This window comes from Salvelinus alpinus, chromosome 5 (genome assembly GCF_045679555.1).
Source record: "Salvelinus alpinus chromosome 5, SLU_Salpinus.1, whole genome shotgun sequence".
Classification (NCBI taxonomy): Eukaryota; Metazoa; Chordata; class Actinopteri; order Salmoniformes; family Salmonidae; genus Salvelinus; species Salvelinus alpinus.
The window spans coordinates 79,773,030-79,788,849 of NC_092090.1; the positions used below are offsets into that span (position 1 = coordinate 79,773,030).

At 42.2% G+C, this 15,820-nt stretch overlaps 1 protein-coding gene across 1 annotated transcript; it reads left to right on the top strand.

Moving 5' to 3' along the window:
* Positions 1-524: 524 nt before the first annotated feature.
* LOC139576947 (E3 ubiquitin-protein ligase RNF10-like) lies at positions 525-15,600 on the top strand. The gene is made up of 17 exons (XM_071403573.1): positions 525-1,045; positions 10,092-10,276; positions 10,562-10,767; positions 10,857-10,947; positions 11,031-11,215; positions 11,344-11,480; positions 11,746-11,900; positions 12,034-12,162; positions 12,261-12,510; positions 12,628-12,761; positions 12,874-12,991; positions 13,088-13,189; positions 13,295-13,432; positions 13,574-13,665; positions 13,839-13,896; positions 14,086-14,229; positions 14,319-15,600. The coding sequence occupies exons 1-17, from the start codon at positions 961-963 to the stop codon at positions 14,393-14,395; spliced, it is 2,286 nt and encodes a 761-aa protein (XP_071259674.1). The 5' UTR covers positions 525-960; the 3' UTR covers positions 14,396-15,600.
* The last annotated feature ends 220 nt before the right edge of the window (positions 15,601-15,820 follow it).

Here is a 15,820-nt window from a genome sequence, read left to right on the forward strand (position 1 = left end):
ACATTCCGGTACATACTGCTGTAATGATATGCTATGTGGTTCGTAAGGACAGCGTAGCTAACAAATTATCAGCCAACATAACGTGTGAGGTAACTTATTTTGAAACATTTGTCATAATTAGTTAAAGCAAGGAATTTGTATCCGCTATCGTACTTCGGCTGCATGTTTTCTGCCATTTTCTTCAAATCTGAAAACGCACATTTCCTGAAGAATTGCACTATGGGCCCTACCATACGGAAATAGTGTCCTCTGCGTGTATACTTCATATTTTGGCGAATTTAGTACGATATCCGGGAACTTTTGGCATACTAACTATATCCATACTATAACCAATAAGCACACTATATACTCAATTCACGTCACAAATAGTACGGTTAGTATGAGTATTCGAACACAGCTTCAGTCTTCCACGTTAGTTATCCTATCTGCTATGTTAATAATTAACATTAGCTATCGATGAGTTAAAAAATGTTGGGTTGTTACTACATTTCCCATAATCCCTCCCCGTACAAAAGAACAAACACGCCGATCTCATCTGTGTCTTTACGGTTCCTGTTGCCATTATTAGGAGATCGTCCATGCGATCATATTTTTGGTGTAAAACTGCACAAGTGTCCGTTTGGACAGACCTTGGAGAACGGTTGGGGCCAAGTGTTTCCCAGAACGCGAAAAAGCAAAACTTTACGGGGTCTTGGCCACGCGGTGTGAGCGTTGGTTTTCTCTTTCTACACAGCCTCCATTACTGAGACGCCTAAATTGTGTCTCTATTTTTCTCTTGTTTGTTTTGTCGTCAATATGTCGCCGTGATGGAGTTTCTGTGTTTGACAGAAATGAATCAGGGCCTGACCCGCAGTCGCAACAACCCGGTCTCCTCTCCCTTTGCACCATTTAATACTAGAGCGCTCGGACGCTCTCTCCCTGGAGCTCGGCCTAAATACCTCTCACAGAAAGGAGACAACTATGGAGAAGAATACAAACAGCAACAAGGTTCCGCCCCGTTCGAGTTCTACAGGCCCAACAGCTGGTGAATCTAAACCGAAAACAGGTGAACATTAATTAATAATTCGAACCAAATCCTAGTAAATTTTTCTTGACTAGTTTAAATACCCATCCAGCGTTCTCTTAGCTTGCTAAATCGTTAGCTAGCTTTAAAGCTGGCCTAGCTGTAGTGCATGGTTTGTTTACTTGATATGGGAGATGACGTGCCTTGACAGAACGGGTGCGTTCGCTCTGATTGTGCAAGAGTTCAGAATAACTGAGGTATTTACGAACGCTCAACACCCGTTGACGGTGTCAGTATTTTTATTTATTTAACTAGGCAAGTCAGTTAAGAACAAATTGTTATTTACATGACTGCCTACACCAGAAAAACCCAAACCAGGACGACGCTGGGCAAATTGTGGCCTGCCCTATGGGATTCCCGATCACGACCGGTTGTGATATAGCCCGCGATTGAACCTGGCTCTATAGTGATGCCTCTAGCACTGTGATGCAGTGCCTTAGACCGCTGTGCCACTCGGGAGCACGAGTCGGTAAAGAAGTCTGCAAAAAAGCGTATTTCAATTGTTGCCAGTTGCAGTTAGTCACCAATGCTCTGGGTAACATAACAGCCTAACAAGCTCTGCCAGGTTGAGTATAATGGTCTTAAAATAGAGACACAATTTAGTAGCTAGCAAGTTAGCCAGCTAGCTTGGGTGCTTGGCTGTCGTTGTGAGGTCAGAACGCTCAGATCAACCCTACTCGGTCAGAGTGTTTTGTGTGTGCCCCGAGAGCAAAAATCTCTGAATTTACCAACGACCAGAGCGCCCTCTGGCACTCCACATTGAAGTTATGAGAACACACAACATTGAAACATTCACTAAGATTTCAATGCTTAAGTTAAGGATATTTGCACATTGCATAGAATTTTACACATATACAGTACCAGTCAAAAGTTTGGGGACACCTACTCATTCAATGGTTTTTCTTTATTTTTACTATTTTCTACATTGTAGAATAGTGATAGTGAAGACATCAAAACTATAAAATAACACATGGAATCATTTAGTATCCAAAAAAGTGTTAAACAAATCAAAATATGAGATTATTCAAATAGCCACCCGTTGTCTTTGACAGCTTTGCACGAGCTTGGCATTCTCAACCAGCTTCGAGGTAGTCACCTGGAATGCATTTCAATTAACAGGTGTGCCATGTTCAAAGTTAATTTGTGGAATTTCTTTCCTTAATGCGTTTGAGCCAATCAGTTGTGTTGTGACAAGGTAGGGTTGGTGTACAGAAGATGGCCCTATTTGGTAAAAGACCAAGTCCATATTATATCAAGAGCAGCTCAAATAAGCAAAGAGAAACCACAGTCCATTATTACTTTAAGTCAATCCTGAAAATTTCAAGTACTTTGAAAGTTTCTTCAAATGCAGTCGCAAAAACCATCAAGCGCTACGATGAAACTGGCTCTCATGAGGACCGCCACATGAAAGGAAGACCCATAGTTACCTCTGCTGCAGAGGATAAGTTCATTAGAGTTACCAGCCTCAGTAATCGGCAATTAACTGCACCTCAGATTGCAGCCCAAATAAATGCTTCTCAGAGTTCAAGTAACAGACACATCTCAACATCATAAATAAAGGTTCAATAAAAAATCAACTGTTCAGAGGAGACTGCGTGAATCAGACCTTCATGGTCGAATTGCTGCAAAGAAACCACTAAAGGACACAAATAAGAAGAAGAGACTTGCTTGGGCCAAGAAACACGAACATTGGACATTAGACCAGAGGAAATCTGTAATTTGGTCTGATGAGTCCAAATTTGAGTTATTGTTCCAACCACTGTGTCTTTGTGAGACGCAGAGTAGGTGAACGGATTATCTCTGGATGTGTGGTTCCCACTGTGAAGCATGGATGTGTGATGGTATCGGGGTGCTTTGTTGGTGACACGGTCAGTGATTTATTTAGAATTTAAGGTACTTAAATAGTAACTTTTACCTTTTTTAGAATATTATTTTTCGCTGATATGAAAGATAAGTTACTTATGTTTCCATAACCGTACCGCAAGTGACGCGTTTTAACTTTCGGAACGAGCTTCGGGGCTTAACAAAACCCCCGGCCACCACCAGATACTATTGTTATTAGGCGCTAATGTAGTTAGTGTCTATGCATTGGGTAAAAGTGAGTTATGAAGGCCCTAGACAGTGGAGGACACCATCTAGTTTTAGCATTGTAGATTGTCTCCCTTTGCCATTCATTTGGGATTGAGGCATAGGTTTTTAACAGGAGCTACACAACATGTCCAACAACTCCTGACAACTTAGATTTTAGAGTGATCTATCACTTTAAATGTATGCAATTATGAGTTGACTTGCTCTGGCTTGTGCATAAGTCCATACAGCCCACCCAGTGCTAGTCATGTGGGTTCTAAATATCAGCTTGCACAGTTTGCTCAATGTTCACTTTGTCTAGGATTTTTTGAAAATGAGATGGCTGTCAGGATTTTGTTTACTTTTCACCAATAGGCCTTTCAGTATTGTTGTCTTTTAGATACAGTGCCTTCAGAAAGTATTCACCCCTTGACTTTTTCCACATTTTGGGTTACAACATGAATTTTAAATGGGTAAAAAAAAAATGTCACACAATACCCCATAATGTCAATGGAATTATGTTTTTAAAAAATGTTAACAAATTAAAAAATATATTTATAAAAATGTAAAGCTACTAACCAATAATGCAAACTAACCCATTTTTGTCCTGAATACAAAGTGTTATGTTTGGGGCAAATGCAACACATTTACTAAGTACCACTCTCCATATGTTCAACCATAGTTGTCGCTGGATCATGTTATGGGTATGCTTGTAATCGTTAAGGACTGGGGAGGATAAAAAAGAAACGGAATGGAGCTAAGCACGGGCTATATCTTAGAGGAAAACCTTGTTCAGTCTGTTTTACACCAGACACTGGGAAACAAATTCACCTTTCAGCAGGACAATAACCTTAAAAACAAGGCCAAATCTACACTGGAGTTGCTTACCAAGAAGACAGTGAAAGTTCCTGAGTGGCTGAGTTACAGTTTTGACTTAAATCTGCATAAATCTTTGGCAAGACTTGAAAATGTTTGTCTTGCAATGATCAACAACCAATTTGACAGAGCTTGAAGAATATTGAAAAGAATAAAGGGCAAATAATGTACAATCCAGGTGTGCAAAGCTCTTAGACTTATCCAGAAAGACTCACAGCTGATATCGCTGCCTAAGGTGATTCTAACATGTATTGACTCAGGGGTGTGAATACTTATGTAAATTAAATATTTATGTATTTCATTTACATACATTTCTTAGAACGTTTTCAATTTGTCATTATGGGGTATTGTGTGTAGATGGGTGAGAACATCTATTTAATACATTTTGAATTCAGGCTGTAACATAACAAAATGTGGTTTAAGTCAAGGGGTTTGAATACTTTCTGAAGGCATTGTAGGTATTTCATACAACAGTAATAATATCAGCAAGATCTTCATAATCTTCACCCCTTCCTTAGATTGATATGTTTTGTACTTTACATCAGAGTGCCTCAGGGAAATTGTGCGAAAGGCAGATAAAGCAATGCAAATAATGCAGTCAGGTGGGAAATTCACTTTAGGGTCCACCGGCATGAATACGGTTCAGTAGCTCAAATCAGCAGGATAGGGGGCATTAAATTTAGGAGGCCATGGATCACTAAAATAATGATTATGGTCACAAATATTATGGGGACACCTACACATTTGGCACCCAAGCACGAGTTATCAGTATTAGAGGTCAACCGATTTATTATTTTTCAATACCGATTATTGGAGGACCAAAAAAAAGCCGATACCGATTAATCGACCTATTTAATAATTTTTATTTATTTATTTTATATATTTATATTTGATATATATTTGTAATAAATGACAATTACAACAATACTGAATTAACTTAATATATTGATTTGTATTATATAATACAAATCAATTTAGTCTCAAATAAATAATGAAACATGTTAAATTTGGTTTAAATAATGCAAAAACGGTGTTGGATAAGAAAGTAAAAGTGCAATATGTGCCATGTAAAAAAAGCTCATGTTTAAGTTCCTTGCTCAGAACATGAGAACATATGAAAACTGGTGGTTCCTTTTAACATGAGTCTTCAATATTCCCAGTTAAGAAGTTTTAGGTTGTAGTTATTATAGGAATTATAGGACTTTACATTTACATTTTTTACATTTTTAGTCATTTAGCAGACGCTCTTATCCAGAGCGACTTACAGTAGAGTGCATACATTTTATTACATTTTTACATACTGAGACAAGGATATCCCTACCGGCCAAGAGCAGACGCTCTTATCCAGAGCGACTTACAGTAGAGTGCATACATTTTATTACATTTTTTACATACCGAGACAAGGATATCCCTACCGGCCAAACCCTCCCTACCGGCCAAACCCTCCCTAACCCGGACGACGCTATGCCAATTGTGCGTCGCCCCACGGATCTCCCGGTTGCGGCCGGCTGCGACAGAGCCTGGGCGCGAACCCAGCCCAGCCTGGGCGCGAACCCAGAGACTCTGGTGGCGCAGCTAGCACTGCGATGCAGTGCCCTAGACCACTGCGCCACCCGGGGACTTTCTCTCTATACCATTTGTATTTCATATACCTTTTGACTATTGGATGTTCTTATAGGCACTTTAGTATTGCCAGCCTAATCTCAGGAGTTGATAGGCTAGAAGTCATAAACAGCGCTGTGCATCCCAGCATTGCTAAGAGCTGCTGTTTGAATGAATGCTTAGAGCCTGCTGCTGCAGACCACCGCTCATACAAACTGCTATATCAAATCATATACTTAATTCTAATCTAATAAACATACAGAAATACGAGCCTTTGGTCATTAATATGGTCAAATCCAGAAACTCTTATTTCGAAAACAAAACGTTTATTCTTTCAGTGAAATATGGAACTGTTCCGTATTTTAATCGAACGAGGTGGCATCCATAAGTCTAAATATTACTGTTACATTGCACAACCTTCAATGTTATGTCATAATTATGTAAAATTCTGGCAAATGAATTACGGTCTTTGTTAGGAATAAATGGCCTTTCAACAGTTCGCAACGAGCCAGGCGGCCCAAACTGCTGCATATACACCCTACTCTGCTTGCACAGAACGCAAGAGAAGTGACACAATTTCCCTTTTTAATATTGCCTGCTAACATGAATTTCTTTTAACTACATATGCAGGTTAAAAAAAATATACTTGATTTTAAGAAAGGCATTGGTGTTTATGGTTCGGTATATTATTGCAACAATTGTGCTCTTTTTTTGCAAATTCGCTTTTGTTAAATCATCAAGTTAAAGTAGACTGTGATTCGATGATAAATTAACAGGCACCGCATTGATTATATGCAACGCAGAACAAGCTAGTTAACCTAGTAATATCATCAACCATGTGTAGTTAACTAGTGATTATGTGAAGATTGATTGTTTTTTATAAGTTTAATGCTAGCTAGCAACTTACCATGGCTCCTTGCAGCCACAAGGTCCTTTTGATGCAGTCTCCTCGTGTATTGCAATATAATCGGCATCCAAAAAGGCAGATTACCGATTGTTATGAAAACTTGAAACCGGCCCTAATTAATAATCGGTCGACCTCTAATCAGTATTGCCTATTATCATCTAGACATGACATTGGAATGTCTTCACTCCTACAATAAAACCCTATACAATAGGCTTCAGTCATAAGTCAATTCAATTGGAGAGAAAAAAAATGGATCACAATTCAGTTTGGAAAAACGAATCCTGTGTGAATCGTCCTCTGGCATAATGCACGTGCTTGGTTAATAAATACAAAACCGTCTCTAGTAATACCCGTCTGAATAGGGCTATGACATGGCAAAGAATAGGCTTATCAGCGTAGAGTGCGCCGCATCATTCCATGGGATCCGTCAAGGCTGCACACAGCAGAAATATCACTGAAATATACTAGTTCCTACACCGCACCTTCTATATTCAAACAAAATAGGCCTTTTTTATAGTCCTAAGTTGCTGAGCAAATGGGCAGCATCATGCTCATATCAGTTCTCTAGAACGCAAATGTAGTCTTCCTAGTAGGACTCTGCAATAACAAGGTGCTGTATGCGCATCTTTTTCAGTGTGTTTTGGGAGTGGGAGCAAGAGTAGACTCCAACCACAGGAATCATCAAGAATCTATCTGTACTTTGCTCGGTTCATCTTTCCCTTGATCCTGACTAGTCTCCCGGTTCCTGTCACTGAAAAATATCCCCACAGCATGATGCTGCCACCACCATGCTTCGCCGTAGGGATGGTGCCAGGTTTCCTCCAGATGTGACGCTTGCATTGAGGCCAAAGAGTTCAATCTTGTTTCTCATGGTCTGAGAGTCTTTAGGTGCCATTTGGCAAAGTCCAAGTGTGTTGTCATGTGCCTTTTCCTGAGCACTGGCTTCCGTCTGGCCACTCCAAAATAAAGCCCTGATTGGTGGAGTGTTGCAGAGATGGTTGTCCTTCTGGAAGGTTCTCCCAACTCCACAGAGGAACTCTGGAGCTCTGTCAGAGTGAACATCGGGTTCTTGGTCACCTCCCTGACCAAGGCCCTTCTCCCCAGATTGCTCAGTTTGGCCGGGCTCTAGGAAGAGTCTTGGTGGTTCCAAACTTCTTCCATTTAAGAATGATGGAGGCCACTGTGTTCTTGGGAAATTCAATGCTGCATAAATGTTTTGGTACCCTACTCTAGATCTGTGCCTCGACACAATCCTGTCTCTGAGCTCTACGGACAATTCCTTCGACCTCATTGCTTTGTTTTTGCTCTGACATGCACTGTCAACTGTGGGACCTTTCTATATAGACCGGTGTGTGCCTTTCCAAATCATGTCCAATCAATTGAATTTACCACAGGTGGACTCCAATCAAGTTGTAGAAACATCTCAAGGATGATAAATGGAAACCTGATGCACCTGAGCTCAATTTCAAGTCTCATAGCAAAGGGTCTGAATACTTATGTAAATAAGGTATTTCTGTTTAATACATTTGCATAAACATCTAAACCTATTTTTGCTTTGTCATTTTGGGTATTGTGTGTAGATTGAGGATTTTTTGTTTTTAATCCATTTTAGAATAAGGCTGTAACGTAACAAAATGTGGAAAAAGTCAAGGGGTCTAAATACTTTCCGAATGCACTGTACATTCTAGTTACCAATGACAAAATCTACCCGCAGGTGTTAATTTCCAATCCTCAATGCAGTGTTTCCCATATAGATGGGTTGGTTGTTTAACAACAAAACCGAAAGTGTGCTCCTCAAAACAAGACATTTTATCAAGAACAGGATGAAACGAGCCGCCTTACTAGTCCCCACGTGGCAGGGGTTCTTTATATTCTTGCTAGCAATCTGGCCATACAGAATCACAGCAACACGTTGACTTCTGCCCCATTGAAGCACCCACAACGTTTTTGTGACGTTGTCAGCCAACCCATCTATATTAATTTAGCAGCTGCGGGCAGGCACTTTTTATTTTATTTTTTATAATTTGTGATAAATCATTTTCAGTGTGAACTTGAACAACTAAAACCAGATATAAAATATCTCAACGATAAAGGACCTAATATATTTTTGTATTAGATGAGAGAACTAAAAAGCATTGCATGAGGTCCCCGTTTGAGTCACTAAAATAGCATTAAAAACACGTCATAAGCCATGGCAAAATTTGTAGAATTTCAGGAATTTGGCTTTTTAAACCTGTACATTTCCTCTCGGGCCCTATGGCAAAATGTGTAGAATAGAGTAGGGAGGAGTATACAGTGTTCCGAAGCGACTTCACCATACATTTTCTGGATTTAGCATTTTAAGATTTGTTTTACCATTGACAGTTACAGCTGATTTCGGGATTGTATATTGATTCACCCTCTTTTAAATAGACATCATTTGATTCGTTTCAGTCAACCGTTTCGCTGCCAGCTCCTGATATTAGGGCATAAAAACTACAATCTGTCTCCTGAATTAGTTTTTGTCCTCATTGCCAAAACTACTTTGCTAGTTATACAATGATGTAACTAAGGAATTAGCTGGAAAGAAAATCATTTTTGTTGAATAGTCACGACTGTTGTAAGATGTGGATCCAAGTCAAGTTTTGAGGTCCATCGGCGTCTTTGGCGTAAGGTTAGCTGGACGTTTCTGACTGGTCTTGGAACTGTGATAACGGACAGCCTCTCCCCGCATGGCTCGATGGGATATGTAGTGATTTTGCTAACACAGACAGATATGTACAGTCATGTTTCCTTAACTTTTTTAAACTGACTATCGTATTTGTTGAGTTAAATCGGACTTTATTAATAATTTTTTATATATTACAATTTTTTACCCCTTTTTTTTCTCCCCAATTTCGTGGTATGCAATTGGTAGTTAGTCTTGTCTTATCACTGCAACTCCTGTACAGACTCGGGAGAGGTGAAGGTCGAGAGCGATGCGACCTCAAACACGACCCAACCAAGCCGCGCTGCTTCTTGACACAATGTCCGCTTAACCCGGAAGACAGCCGCACCAATGTGTCGGAGGAAACGCCGTACACCTGGCGACCGTGTCAGCGTGCATGCGCCTGGCCCGCCACAGGAGTCGCTAGAGCGCAATGGAACAAGGACATCACTGCCGGCCAAACCCTCCCCTAACCTGCACAACGCTGGGCCAATTGTGCGCCACCCCATGGGTCTCCCGGTTGCGGCCGGCTGCGACAGAGCCAAGACTCAAACAAGGGTCTCTAGTGGCACAGCTAGCACTGCCTTAGACCACTGCACCACTCGGGAGGCCCCAGACTTTATTCATATAATGAGTAATCGAGAAATGTCAGGCGTAAATTGACCCAAGAAAACTTGAGAAAATAGCAACTCTACAGAGCGCAATGACTACAATGAAAGGCTAAATTACTTCCGGACACGAAGGGTCCGCAGAGCTCTTCCTCATCACTATTGCAGGAAATTGGCTTTAAAACACACAAACTGTACCACTGCTGAAATAAGTCCTAGGGGAAACACTGGAATTGTGCTAGAATGATAACTCTCCATATTTTCCCCTTTCATTCTCCCCAGATGGTAAGAATAATGGAAGCTCTAAGCGCTACAGCCGCAAGCGAGAGCCCTCCCTTCCCAAGAGTGACAGTTTCCCTGGCCCTCATCGCACCAATTCACAGAAAAGCAAGAATTTTGACAAGAGGCCCACCCAGAGAGGTGAAGCCCGGCAGTATGGCATTACAGGTGGAGGAAGACGTGAAGAGGTGAGCGTTCACAAGACTTGACATTTATTTATCCTTTTTTGGATATGGAATAACATCAGAAGTCTATTAAAAAGAGAGCTTAGTTGGGTCCTATATTTGTATATTCCCACATTGAATTAATATCAATATAATTGCACTTATTGACAAATGAATGGTAGAATTATGAGTCACTGAATGGTAGAAACAAGGCAGCATCAACCCACATACAGTAGGACATCTAACTGGAATATTATTATTCCTACTTGTCAAAAAGTTGGGCTCTAGTTTTCTTCTCCCTTCCCCCAGGTAGCAGAGTGCCGCCGGGCCGAGTTCAGCCCGGCTCAGTTTGCTGGACCCAAAAAGATCAGTTTGAACCACTTGCTCAACTTCACGTTTGAGCCTCGTGGGGGCCATGGTGGCCTAGGAGGAGAGAAACACTCCTGCTGGGGCCGCCACAACAAGTGGGGCCACAAGCATAAGCCCTTCAACAAGGAGCTTTTCCTCCAGGCCAAGTGAGCTCCTTACCAATTCAGTCTACTTTGTACAGTATGAATTGTTAGGTTGCTAGTTATAAACTAATTGGTGTTTTTTTGTGCCTTAGCTGCCAGTTTGTGGTGACTGATGACCAGGACTACAAGGCTCACTTCACTGACCCAGACACTCTTGTGAACTGGGACTGTGTGCAGCAAGTGGTAAGTTCCGTACACCAGACCTCTGGCTTGAAATCGGCACGTCTAATTAGACTTTTAATGCAAATATTATTTCCCCCCTCCAGCGTATCTACAGTCATGAGGTTCCCTCCTGCCCCATCTGCCTCTACCCCCCTGTAGCGGCCCATATCACCCGCTGTGGCCACATCTTCTGCTGGCCATGCATGCTGCACTACCTGTCTCTCAGTGACAAGAGCTGGTCAAAGTGCCCCATCTGTTATGAGTCTGTACACTCTGACGACCTCAAAAGGTTAGAGAGAGAGAGCGATGTTAAACAGCCTTATTAGAAAATTCTGTATCGCCACCTTAGGGAAATAAAATATTATGGTTGAAAATGGTTAGTAACATGCTCTTCTATCCCCTCGTATCTCACTGCAGTGTGGTTGCGATGGAGACCAGGCAGTATACAGTTGGTGATCTCATCACCATGCGCCTAATGCGAAGGGAGAAGGGGGCTCTGGTGGCCATGCCCACCTCGCAGTGGGTGAAGGTGGAGGAGCCTATTTGCTTTGGAGGTGAGAGATTTTCATTTTAGCAGACGGTCTGAATATCCAGTGACTTATGGTTAGTGCATCCATCTTAAGGTAGTTAGATGAGACAACCACATCAGTCATAGTGAGTACATTTTTCCTCATTAAGGTAGCCATCAGCAAAGTCAGTGCTAGTAAGAAAAGACAGGTGTTTGTGCAAAGAAGGCAAGGTTGGATGATGACCAAATGTTTACCATATAACTGTGTCTGTGGTATGCTGTATGTGAGTTGTTGTACCCCTGTGTTGTAGATGTGCATCTGAGCCCGTACTCCAAGCTGCTGCTTGCCTCTCAAGAGCAGGTACTGGGCCTGGTGGCTGAGGAGAGGTTTGTTTTGCAGGCTCAGCTCACCCAGGAGGAGGATGCCACAGCCTGCTTCATCCAGAGCGCCCTGTGCAGTCTCCAGGTAACACTGACAAACTACTAGCTTGTAATTTAAAACACAGGTAGTGTCTACTGCATTGTTACCCAAACTTGGTTGAAGTAATATAGGCCTAGGTAGCATGAACTGTCCCCTTCTTTCCTCTGCTGTGGTCCAGGAGCGAGAGGAGGCTCTGCTGAAGCACCAAAAGGCATGTACTAAGGACAACTTAGAACTGTCAAGTCTCACTCTGGCAGACCCCCCCTCCCCTGAGGAGGAAGTAGTGACAATCTTCAGCAGTACCAAGGTAAGTGTTGCCATTTAAAACACCTTTATGTAACATTACTCTCCAAATTCACCCGTGTTATTGGGTCTGAGAGATTATCCGTGTTTTACTCTTTCCAGCCGGTGCTGCAATACTCCTCTGCATTTGATGATGAGGTAGCAGAGGTTCCAGAGGAGGACCCAGAGGATGCGCCTGGTGAGGAACCAGAGCTCCCGGAAGGGCTCCTGGAGAGAGTGCTGGAGGAGTCCACTGAGGCCTCTGGGGATGCAGCTCCAGAGCCCCAGCCTGCTGAGGAGAACTCTCCCAGCCAGGCTGAAACAATGCGCCCCCAAACCTCAGAGCATGGTCCCTCCTATTACTTCTACCAAGGTAGGATACCCTTTAGCAAAAGGTCTTCATCAGTCTCTCCACTCAATGCCTACCTTGTCATCTATATTATCATCAAAAGTCCAGTCTCTGTACTTACTCCTTTCGTTCTCCCTTCAGCGGAGGACTGCCAGCAGATGTTTTTGCACCCAGTGAACGTGCGCTGTCTGCTGCGGGAGTACGGCAGCCTGGAGGCCAGCCCTCACACCATCACTGCCACTGTGGTGGAGATTGAGGGGCAGACTATCACAGAGGTAAGTGATTAGATCTGTAACATACTACTTAAGTATGTTTATTCATGAAATGTACCAATACTTTTTTTTCTTCTTCTGGCTCATTTCAATTTTTTCATTCTCTTGGCTAAAGGAGATTCGCCGTCGACACCGCTACCTGGCTCACCTGCCGCTCACCTGTGAGTTCAGCATCTGTGAGCTGGCCCTGCATCCTCCCACCCTGTCCAAAGAGACCCTGGACAGCTTTGCAGGTTAGATATCCTAACACACACAGTCTATTCATGGGTTGTTACAGTACTACTCCTCATATCCAAATCTTCTTTCTCCGTCACTCTTATGTGACTCAGATGACTTGGAGAAAAGAAAGCGTCTTAGACAAAAGAAAGCAAGGGATGAGAAGCGTAGGGAGAGGCGTATTGAGATGGAGGAGAACAAGAAGCAGGGGAAATGTGAGTACATTTTACTTTAGGTTGTTTCTCAATGTAAAATGTGTAACTAAAAACCTGTGGTCAGATGGGGTATCTTAAATTTACGGTCTTCTCGCTCTCTCTCAGATCCAGAGGTGCATATTGGGCTGGAGAATTTTCAGCAGTTCCCGGCATTTGGATCACCACTTCACAATGGCAGTCCACCTGTGTACCCTGACTTTCTGTTAGCCCCTCCCTCATTCCTCAGCAGCAGCCCTGTCTCTGGTGAGACCAGCTCTTTCAACTCTCCCGTCTTAGCAACTCAAGCGATTTTGTAAAATATAGCGCAAAATATAGCGCATTACAAACAGTGCCTTGGATGTGTGAGCCTTGTGAACTGAAAACACAATTTCCCTGTTGTTGCAGATGGGCTGATGTTCCCCAGTCTGAGTGGACACAGCCCTGTGCCCAGCGTGGGCAGTGTGGAGGATGACTCTAACTGCATGTCGTTCGCTCAGGTCTGTTGGCCTAACTCATTAATTTACTCACTCCTACATGTATTATTTTCATTACGTACTGATTACCTTGGATGTCAGGACCTATCACGGCCTTTGGATATTGACTATGTAGACCAGTAATAGACAATTTGTATAACTTTCTTGCTCATCATCCCTTATTCTCCCCTGTATAGATGCTGAGAGATGGGAAAGCCAGGGCAGATGCTGGGCAATGGACCACCTCAAAGAAAGGTGACTACACATCTAAAACCTTCCATTTCTCCTCTGTCTGTTAGTGCTTGCTCAAATCAGTTGGCCAGACAAGTATTGTCAGCTGAAACCTATATTGGACAGCGAAGTGTCAATAATGGGCAGTGTTGGACCATGTTTGATTCCTCTTTTTCTGTGCTGCTCCCTCATACATGCTGCTGGCTCCTCCAGTGGCAGATAGCGATGGAGAGAGTGATGGAGAGAGTAGCCGGGTCCCAGTTCCCAGCTTCCAGAACTCTTTCAGCCAGGCCTTCGAGGAGGCACTCCTGCAGCACCAAGGTCCAACTGCTCCAACCCAGCCGTTGGTCATCCCTGGTCAGTCTTTCACTGTGTCTTTGCTTGTGAGTGATGACTTATTTATGGCGTTAGACTGCATACTCATCTCATTCCTCACTCTCTTTCAGAGGAAAAGGGAGGGAAAAGGAAGAAGAAACAGAAACAGAAGCTTCTATTCAGCACCTCCATGGTTCACACAAAGTAGACTACACTGAAGTTGAAACTTCTCCCTTTACCCTCACACTTTTTATTTGATCCATCTCCTGCTATCACTCTTGTCATTTTTCATTGCAGCTCTATTTTAGAATTATAAGCAATGGAGAAAAAATGTTTAGTATGTAGCCAAAGTAAGTAATACCTCCACCACAGTCCCACTCACTTTCTTCACTGGAACACCATGCAATTGGTTTATTATGCATTCTACAATAATGCGAGCGTGCAAAGATTTGTTCCATAACAAAGATTTTGTCAGACATACTTTGGGGTTAGACTGATCAGTTTACCATAGTAGGACCTACTTAGGGTTGATTTAGAATGGAATAAGTTTAAGGGATGCATTTTATATTTGGGGTAGCAGTCAGCCATCTGTAGGTTCATTACACCCAATGAACCCTTCAGATTTTCAATCCTGAGTCCGAACACTGTCAGCCCTGAATTTGGTCTTCAAACAAATGTCTAATTAACTAACTGGTAAAAGGCAGAAGCTGACATTTTTAGTGGTGCAGACTGAGCGTAAACTAAAAAAATAGAAGCACACTGTTTCCAAACATTTTAATGGGTATAGTAACCAGCATTGCTGAAACATTGGTTGGGAGCATAATTAGTGTGCCACTTTATTTTTATACTAAACTAACAAAAACCCTTCCAATGAAAGTTGTTATTTGAGCTTCATGCTGAGATGGCCTGAACATAGCAGAACCTCCATGCATGAGTCTGATTCTCTTAACGGTCTGGAGGAAATGCAAGGAATACAGTGTAGCTTGTATTAAAGAGGCTTGAAAACCTGTTGTGTGTTGGTGGCTGAGAAATGCACTGTAGACCTTGTTTGATTTATTAGACCATGCATATGAATTTTCTTCTTTGTTCAGTTTTTCCCTTTTACCACAAGCATTTTGCTGTCCTTTTCATCATTTTACTTTGAAGAACTAGTGTGCGGTCCAATTTGTAACATTGTCATTTTACCCCCTGGTTTCAATTCAGTATTGCAAATATATTTTGTGTGAAGCTAGAGATTTGCATACTTTTGAATGCTTGCTATATGAGGAGTGAAAAGGTGGGATTTAAAGACACTTTGTTTGAACGTTATTTTATTTACCTTTTGATTATTTGGGGGGAAACATGAGTAAACATGAAATAGGCTTACATTAACTGGCCTGACATTGGAATGAATAAAGGGTATGCACAAGCAAACTAATCGTCTGGATATGTTTGGTATTGCAGCAACAATGATATGGTATTGATGCGCCATTGTACTAGGTAACTAGGAGGAATGGGTTGATTTTTGAAAAATGTATCGGAGTTGAAAGAATGTCCCTAATCAGAACCTACCCATATATCGAAGGAGATGCCTTTACATCTCACCTGTCGCAGACCATGTCGGTGTAGTAATGGAAACTGTCCACATGGTGGG

What these genes read in the sequence shown, in the direction of transcription:
- LOC139576947 (XM_071403573.1), top strand. Translation starts at nt 961, where the DNA reads ATGGAGAAGAATACAAACAGCAACAAGGTTCCGCCCCGTTCGAGTTCT. An exon ending in CTCCTATTACTTCTACCAAG is followed by an intron (nt 12,511 to 12,627) that starts GTAGGATACCCT and finishes TTCTCCCTTCAG; the next exon opens with CGGAGGACTGCCAGCAGATG. An exon ending in ACTGCATGTCGTTCGCTCAG is followed by an intron (nt 13,666 to 13,838) that starts GTCTGTTGGCCT and finishes TCCCCTGTATAG; the next exon opens with ATGCTGAGAGATGGGAAAGC.